This window comes from Marmota marmota, unplaced genomic scaffold (assembly GCF_001458135.2).
Source record: "Marmota marmota marmota unplaced genomic scaffold, marMar, whole genome shotgun sequence".
In the NCBI taxonomy this organism is placed as follows: domain Eukaryota; kingdom Metazoa; phylum Chordata; class Mammalia; order Rodentia; family Sciuridae; genus Marmota; species Marmota marmota.
The window spans coordinates 26905886-26915397 of NW_026000057.1; the positions used below are offsets into that span (position 1 = coordinate 26905886).

Sequence of the window (9512 nt, forward strand, 5' to 3'; positions counted from 1 at the left end):
AATATATATATATATATATATATATATATATATATATATTTAATTTAGAGTAAGAGAATATCCATGGACAAAGACTTGGTGGAGAGTTCCAAAGACTGATAATACTAAGGTTGTCATTAAATTTAACCAAGTCCTTGATGTGAGAAATTTCAGTTCATTGTTGATGACACAGATTGCAGAAGCATATGGCAGCAATTAGAGGAAAGTAAATGGAGACGGTGGGTGCAGGCTGCATATTTGTGGAGCTGGACTAGATAAAAGGAATAATGTAGGATGAGATTAAAAGAGTCAATGAGGACTCTCTGGTGTCTTCTTTCAGACTTGAGGAAATTTGAGCATGAAAGAAAGTCAAAGGAGAAGACAAAATTGATGATTCTCTGGTGGGGGTGTGGGAGTGGGGAGAGTATGAGTGAGAACAGTATCTCATTATGAGGGAATAGAAGGTTCTGTAGCAAAGGCTGAGGGGTTAGATTTCCAGATAAGAGAATTCCTCCTCTGCTGAGATTAGCCGGAAGGAATTTCTGATAGATGTTAAAACTTCATCAAGAGCCAGACAGCTGTGGCCAGGGAGCCCCTTGGTATGTGCAGGCCAGAAGCTCTACATCAGAAGATAAGATTTTGGTTCTCCATGAATTACGTGTAAGACCTGAGGACATGGCTGGTGGTTACTGGGCCTACTAACCTCAGAGAGTTTATTTCTCCTCTCATCAGTGGGAATTCTATTTAGTCTGTAAAATACGGGCAGGGCTGGGGGAACTGTAAAAATAAGGAAAATCCCTTGGACAACTTGTAATGCATTTTTATAAATAGATGATAATTTTTTTTTTTTTAATCATAGCATGAGGTGAAAAGAGGGCTAATTGGGTGTAGAGACTGCTTAAAAGCTTCTGGAGAAACACGTAGATTTTAGTGCAATATTTGGGTCACAAGAGAATGGAAGCAGCCTGGCCTGCTGGTGGCCCTGACAGCCCTGACATGAGCTTGTTAATTCTTTTAAGAATCCCAAACAATCTCGCTGTCTGAATATGATCCTTTTGATGAGTGACTCACATGTTTGAGCTTAAAAACCCGTCTTGCATACTCTCTTATTTACCAACGCAAATGACGTCTATTGGGCCTCTAATTTAAAATTGGCTTTGAGGCTCCCCTGTGGTGTCCTTTTTGATTTACAGTGTTGGTACTATGGAAATATCTTAGAATCTAGAAGCACAGTGGGTCCGTGGGAACAGAAAGGTTCTCACGCACGAAAAGCTCCATAAACCATCTACTGCATTGTCTTAGGTTGCTTGGAGAAACTGCATTCATATTCATAATGTATTGCATAATTATGGGATTCTGGTTTTCATATGTCCCAGTGTGCCTTTTCAGCTTTTGCTATATTACCAAATTAAAGGAGACAACGCAACTTTACAAAATTAGAGTGTTCTATTTTGTATGTTTCAGTTTGACAGTACTCTATTTTTAATTTGTTCATCATTGATCCTAATAAAAACAAACTGTCATTGTAACCATTGCATAGAATGCAATGCATTAGTTTTATTGCCTCTATAACAGCTGCTCATGTGTTGCTTTCCTCTGTCATTCAATGTTGATATGTCTTTTTCTCTATAGTCAGTGCCAGAAATGCAGGAGAGCTCACAGTATAACACCTCCATATGACCTGGATTAAGGAAAAATTCCCAGGAAAAGGGGGATTTTATTGTGTGTCTTTATTTTACATTTACTATTTAATACAAAAGAGGACATATACAGGAAAGTAGTTCATGTGTGCTTGATGAATAAGCGGATGTTAAATATTTTTGCTGGTTTTCTTTTAATTTATAAATATTTATTTATTAATTTTATTTATAAATTTTTTAGGTTTATAAATTTTGCCTATCACCTGAACTTCCTAGGCCTCAGTTTCCTCAAGTGAAAATTGGAATGAGAATAATTGCCTTACAGGACTCTGTAAGAGTCAAATGGGAAAATGTTGTTAACTTCATTACTAGAGCAAAGAGATGCAATGTTTTGCACAAAATGTGGTAGTAAAATTTCATGAAGATACTCTGGTGTCAAGTTTTTATAAAATTATACAGCTAGTACATGGCCTGGAAATATTTACAACAATGCCTTAAATCTGAAATTAATGCATATAAAACCTAAAATTTTATCTTCATTATTCAAAATATTTTGCCAAGAAAAAAAATTGCTGACATGTCTGTACACATTCAAATACATACAGGGATCTCTTATGAATCTATTGGAGTAGAATCTATTACCATCCAAGTTTAGAACATGATAGGTAGTATTGTGCCATAGCTTAGCACAGGATAGGGCAAAGAAAATCAAGATGTGGTCAGCAGTAGATTGTATTTAAAGTGGGACACACAATCTGTTCTTTCTGTCTCTTCAGATTTGTCTGCTTTGGTCAAGTGCACTGCTCAAACTTCCTTCTAGGGGGCAGCAGCGCCTTGGAATTTTGCCAATCTTTTCTTCTTTTCTATTTAAACCTATGTCAGTGACTCTTAGGTCTTCTCCAAAGAAGCCAAATCAAAGGAAATAAATGTGTTAATTATGTTATCAAATGAGCTCACTGATGTTAGAAACTAGTAATATTCTACTCAATGTCATTAGAAGGAAGAGTTGTGGAAAGACATTTATAAAGAAAATATAAAATGGTACAGTTAAAGGGAAACTCATATATTACAAAAGACTGGTTGCACATGGAAGAGAAGCCCTTATTTCACCATCACATTTGATATATACTTTATTGCTATTAAAATCAAGGTTACTAAGGAAAAGTGTATATTTATTTGCAGAATAAAATTTTGAGACCTGGAGTTTTAAGTGAGTGAGAATTAAAATCTGATGAATAAAACACTTTCAAACAAGTATAAAAATTTTAAATCTGACTTGGATTTTCTTATAAATTGCCTGATTTGTCAGGAACATTTATTGAGTTACTGATTTTTATTTCGAATAAGAATTATTCCTTTACAAAATCACTCAAAATTCAGAGCAGAAATCAGTTCAAAACTTTTGAGTCCTCCACAACTCTTCTACCAGTTGAGACACTAGAGCATAGTAAATCTTGATATCAGATTACATACATGAAATTTTATTTCTTATCTCACTTGATCACATTCAGTTACAGCTTTAATATGGGTTGCTGAATGCTTGGGAGTTTTCTTTCTTTATAGTTTTATATTTTGGTCTCTTTTATCATATTTGCTATACCTTGGTCCCAAACTCTAGGACAACTGATTGGGTACTTTTAGTATGAGGACTCATAGATCACTGTGGTCATCCACAGGAGAGTGAAGGTAACCCCATCAGTTGCTTCAAAAATTAACTCAATATTGTTCTTTTGATCACTCCATCGTTATCTGCATAGGATGAGGAACACTCCCTATTTTCTTCTTATTTCCAACCCAGTCCTCTTTACCTGGTAATTTATCCTGAATTTTTACTTACTAATATTTAAAATTTGGTGGGCATGAGGAGAAGAAGAAAAAATATTTTTTTTTCCCTAAGGCTCTTCAATATTCTGGAGTAACCTTCTTTATTGTAACTTTAGAGTGGAACCTTGTCTGATTGTCATTATTTTGTAAAATATATGATACTGACATTTTCCCTTTTCTCCAAGAGAGATAAAGTAATAGACCAAATGGGAAAAATTCCTTTCTGAGTTATATATAACTCTTAATTTTTTACACCAAGTTCTTACTCATTACTTTTAATTGCCAAATCTTAGAGCTATGAAAAAATACATTACTACTAATCATATAATAAGAGTGAGATCTGATATTATTTATCTAGAACATATTCACTCTTTAGCAGCTTTTTTAACATTTGGGGAAAAGTGCAATTCTTACTGGAGAAATGTAAATATCTTTCAAATATGCTAGCTGTTCTTTTTTCCAACATATCCTTGCCTGTTATTAAAAAGTATTTTATTGCTACTAATGCAGGGGGAGTGACACTTTTAAGATAAATTCAGAAATGCCCCTGTAGGATCAAGCATCAGACATGAAATGTGAAATGCTGTCACACTGGCATGAATGACTGCTACTATAATCACTGGCTCTACTTTTATTAGGTTTTTTATTAATTAAATATAAAGTCTGTCATTGGCCTTGTAAAAGTACTCATCTGCTTTCCTTTAATTTCAAGCAGATTAAAAGTAAGACTTGGCATTAATTAAAAACCTAGAATTTATGGAGAATTGTAATTGCAAACAACATTTCAGTGGTGAACATGTAGATGACTTCTTAGTTCTGTTTAGTAATAAACTTGGTATTGAACCATGACAAGATGAAAAATGAATTATTTGAAGAAAAGAACACCATCATTTGTCTGTTGCCCATGTGGAGCATGTATCCTGTCCAGCTGGGAGGATACAAGAGGAGAGATCAACAGTTTAGGATATCCTTGGCCAGTTTTGAAATTTTGCACTGATGTCTGGAAATCTCACTTTTACTTTGAAAACGTGGCTGCATTTGGGAAGACAGAAATAAAAATCCACAACCCACTACCATGATTATTCAGTTTAACCAAAATACTTCAACATCAAAATCTGCAAGTTCGATTTCAGTCTCCTGTCTTTAAGTTGAATTTGGGATATATAGAGCAAAACCTTCCAAGAGGTTCCTGGAAGTTTCACATTTTATTATTTGGAGCCTGTTGCCTAAAAAGGCCATCTTCTTAGGGAACCTGTAGTACAGATATTTTCAAATTAGCATCTTTGCATGTTCTCCTCTGTCATAAGTCGGCTTTAGCCTTGTCACACTGGGCTTTTAAGGGGAGCTCTATCTTTGCAGCCCAGGCTACATGTGACAAGATTAAATTGGCACACTTTACTCTATAGCTCTTGTGTTCCTGGCAGCACTAGCCTGGCTGATGCCTCTGAGAGAAGGCTCAGCTGTCACTCAGTGACCCATTAACACTGCTGGTCCATCCAGCAGTGTCATTTTTCTCATTCTTATGGAGATAATGCTCCCTGGAGATCACCAATACCTGCAGGAATGAAAGAGAACAGCAGAGACAGGCTAACTATCAAAGAGGGAGCAAACAACACAGCAAGACCGCAAATTCCAACAGTTGAATTTTAAATGGAGTAAAAGATGAGGCCCATTGGAAATGGGAAGAGGATCCAGTTTTAAGAGGCATCATAACTTTTTAACAAGCTATTTTCTTCTCCTTGCCTGAATACCGAAAGAAGTGCCCCAAGTAAAAGTTGTGACTAGATATAAGGAAGACAGCTGCTTTAAATGTTTAATCGGGAAATTTGGGTAAGAATTTATAATTTAAAAATAGTCAATGGATATAAAACAGAAAAAACACATTAAGGAGAATTGTTTAATATTCTTACCCAAATAAGATCCCTGATTACAGTTGTCTTATTGGGATATAATATCACCTTGTTAGAAAAAAACACAACAAATAAAATAATACCTTTGCAACCCCGGGCCTAAGAATTTTTCTGTCTTATGATTAAACTGTTAGTGGTTTGAGCAAATTTTTGCTCTCTTGCAATTAATTCAAACTACATTTCATTTCATGGATCACTTTCTGAGAAGTTGCACTTGCTATTGTTACTACAAAAAAAAAAAAAAAAAAGGCATTATAAGAGCATGCTTCTCCATTCCCCAGATAAGGCTGGTCCAATTTAGATTGCTATAGAAGGAAAAACAAAGATGAAAACAAAACCCAATCAACCAAACACCCAAAAAACAATGCCATTAAGTGTATGGGAACTTGTTTGAGACATATTTCAGTTGAAGAAAAATCCTGAAACAACAACAAAAAGATAGTAAGAGATAGGTATAGAACTGAAAAGATTTCAGAATTCCTAAAAAGGGTAAGGAAAATGAGTGCATCATATATGCACCAGACTTTTACCAGAGTCTGCATCTCATCTCTGCCTCTATTTTTCCTATTTTCCTATACCATATTATTCCTATTCCAGATTATTATATTATTCCAGATTCCTATGCAAAGATTATTATTGGAATTAGACCCTTATTTTCAGGCTGAGGCTTGTGTACCCTCCCTGCACCCCCAGGTGAGGCAGGTGTTAAAAGCCTTAGGGTATATGTGGCATATTGTTTATTGTTTAGGAGCACTAGCTTTTTTTTTTTTTTTACAAAGGATTTTTTTTAGGTTGTTTTGAAAAGAGCTGATCATTTGAACTATTAACAATTTAGACCCTTTAATTAAAATATGTATGGCATATTATGGAGTAGGATAAAATATTCACATGTATTTTAAACATCAAAAACAAGGCTTTTCAAAAGTCTTCCTAAGATGATGGATTTTTGATCCAGTCTCTTGTGTGCTTTAGGGACTGAATTTGTCCTTCTTGAGTAGTCCATCCATGAAGAGAAACTTTGAGGAGCAATGCTGGATGCTGTGGAGTTGAGCAGGGAAGAGGGACTGAGATGATCCCAGTTTAACAATGATGGTGGTAATAATTAGCATCTGCGCCCCTGAGGCCAAGTCTTCAAGCAGAAGAAGTTACCTTCTGCCTGTATTTTACAGTTGCAAGGGACTGCACTGTGCAGTCAAGCAGGCAGCCCAGCGCCCAGCAGGCCTCGGTCCCGCTGCATTGTCGCCGCAATGGTGGCGCCCTGGGCCCAGAAGGAGACCCAATCCAGCCCGCCCGCCGGGCTGGTCGCTAGCGGCGGCAGCAGCGCAGCTCCTTTGCTACCAGGAGGAAGATGCTGGCCGCCGTGGTGTCCCACCTGCTGTCAGGTTCACCCAGAAACTGGCTTGCAGAGGGCTGCTGGCGTCCTGTAACTTTTCAAAAGAAGCTAAGTTTGAAATGAAGAGCTGCGATCTTTAGGGGTTGGAAGAGGGTCCTCCTGTCCCAACAGTACTTACGAGGGAGGATGGGACCAAATACTACAGGACAATGCAGGTGGTTCCCCGCTTGCTATGTGGGGCTTCAGGCAGGAATAAAGCCCTCGGATCATGTCATCACATCCTATCATGGCATAGGCTACACCGGGGACTTAGCATTGGATCCATTCTGGCAGAGCTGACTGCTCCGAGAGGAGGTTGTGCTAACGAAAAGTGAGGCTGGATGCACTTGTATGCCAGTAAATTCTACGGGGCAAAGGCATTGTGGGGACGCAGGTGCCCCTAGGAGCTGGTGTCACCCTGGCCTGTAACTATGTGGGAAACGATGAGATCTGTTTGACTTTATATGGGGATGGTGCTGCTAATCAGGGCCAGGTAGCCGAAGCACACAATATGGCAGCCTTGTGGAAATTACCCTGTGTTTTCATCTGTGAGAATAATCTCTATGGAATGGGGACATCTGTTGAGAGAGCATCAGTCAACACGGAATATTACAAGAGAGGCAATTTTATGCCTGGGCTGTGGGTAGATGGGATGGATATTCGAAGTGTGTTTGGGAGGCGACAAAGTTTGTTGCTGACTACTGTAGATCTGGAAAGGGGCCTATACTGATGGAGTTGCAGACCTACCGTTATCATGGCCATAGTACAAGTGATCCAGGACTCAGTTATCGCACATGGCAAGAAGTTCAGAAGGTAAGAAGTCAGTAGGATCCTATCTTGCTTCTCCAAGAGACACTGGTAAAAGACAAGCTCACCAGGATGGACGAGTTGATGGAAATCGAAGCTAAGGTGAAGAAACAAGTTGAGGAGCCAGCCCAGTTTGGAATAACTGATCCGGAATCACCTTTGGGTGAATTAGGCTTCCACCTTTACAACAGTAACCCACTTTTTGAAATTTGTGGTCCGAATCAATGGATCAAGTTGAAGTCCATCAGTTAAAAGTAAATTTGTTAATCCTCCAATGGAGCATGTGTGATTAACTTTAAGCACCTGTGTCCTCAACTTTATTAAAAGAGGAATAACAAACTATAAAACAAAGTTTTTAAAATTTTTATTGAAAGATTAACAGAGAGACTAAAAAATAGTCAATGAAAAGGAAAGTTCAATTTGTATATTATTGCATTAAAAGATACTATATGGTAATTCTTTTAGTGTATGAATATCTTTTTTATTTTAAATGTATACAGGCCTAAAACAGGAAAAATAGAAAATTGACCTCCCAAATTATTGTTGTAACAGTTTTATTTGATTTAGCTTTGCATTATTTTAATAAAAATGCTATTTAAAGGAAAAACTGTTCTTTGATGCCTGCTCCCCCTACCATGACTTTGTGTGTAAAGTCACTATGCTGAGTTAGGGCTGATCATATTGAGCCACTCATGACTTCTGCTCTGCCACTTGCAACAGTTTACTTGAATTAACCAACAACAAACACTATTTATTAACATAGCAAGCATGCACATGTAATAACAACGATTATATTTTTCCAGTGAAACATGATATTTAATGGGGTGGGGGGAGTGAGAACAAGCACATTTTTTCAATACTATTTTATTCTGTTACAACATTATTAGTGTACTAGTTTAAATGAAAAACAAAACCAAAAAACAACTAGAGGAAATTTCATTTTTCTTTAATCTTCATGTTAAAGTTGCCCTTATTTTACAGTCCTTTCACACCATTATGTGTTCTGGATTTAAAAAAGGCATCCTGGGCTGGGGTTATAGCTCAGAGGTAGAGCACTTGCCTTGCACACATGAGGCCCTGGGTTCTATCCTCAGCACCACATAAAAATAAACAAATGAAAATGAAGTTATTGCATCCATCTACAACTAAAAACAATGTTTTTTTTAAAAAATAAAAGAAGCATCCTGGTGAATCTCAGCCTGAAAAATGAAGATATAAAGATAGTGACATCAAAGAAGTTAAATAGAGGGGATGATGACATTAATACAAAATTAAAAGTAAAACCTTCCTTGCCTTTAACTATACCTCCACATTCCAAATTCAAAAAACAGATAAACATCGTATTTATAAATGAGTGGTACTACTAGCTAAGATGTTTTAGTGAGAATATTGTGGCTATAACTCAGAAACTTCAATTGGATGCCCACCATTAGAAACAAAAGGATTTTCATAAAGTGTTCAAAATAATAAATCCATTCTTCTAATGACATTCTTTTTATTTTGATATGCTGATATTTCCATATGCTTGCAAGTGGAAGATAAGCTGCTCAGTTAAAGCCATTTTACATATACCATATACAGAAATCATTTTAAAAGTTTGTTTACATAATGGATTCTTTTGATGCCAGCAAAATTTAAGATAGAAAAAATTGATAACAAATGGAAACATCAATAAATCAAGATATACAGATATTGGACTTCATTTTACATTTCAAATTACAAATCTTACTACATTAGGGAAATAAAGTATCTTTGTCACGGTTTACATTATCAAATTCCATTAGGACAGGAGTTTTGATTCAATTCAATATCAAAACATTGTTCTGACTTCTATGTGTACCTTCAGTAACTACTGTAATCGTGTCATTGGTTGCACACAATTCTGTAACTATCGAATAAACAAACAAACAAACTGAAAAACCACCCAAACCTGTTGTTTTCAATTAGGTCAAGCTTTATTGCTTGACTAATAGTAGCGAT

The 9512-nt window shown here is 36.5% G+C and overlaps 1 protein-coding gene across 1 annotated transcript; it reads left to right on the forward strand.

The window, feature by feature from the left end:
- Nucleotides 1-6701: 6701 nt before the first annotated feature.
- Nucleotides 6702-7804, forward strand: Pdha2 (pyruvate dehydrogenase E1 subunit alpha 2). Its single transcript, XM_048813846.1, is given in 6 exon segments — nucleotides 6702-6729; nucleotides 6732-6906; nucleotides 6908-6984; nucleotides 6987-7091; nucleotides 7094-7386; nucleotides 7389-7804. Coding segments are annotated over 6 exon segments (1074 nt in total). The 3' UTR covers nucleotides 7785-7804.
- Nucleotides 7805-9512: the final 1708 nt, after the last annotated feature.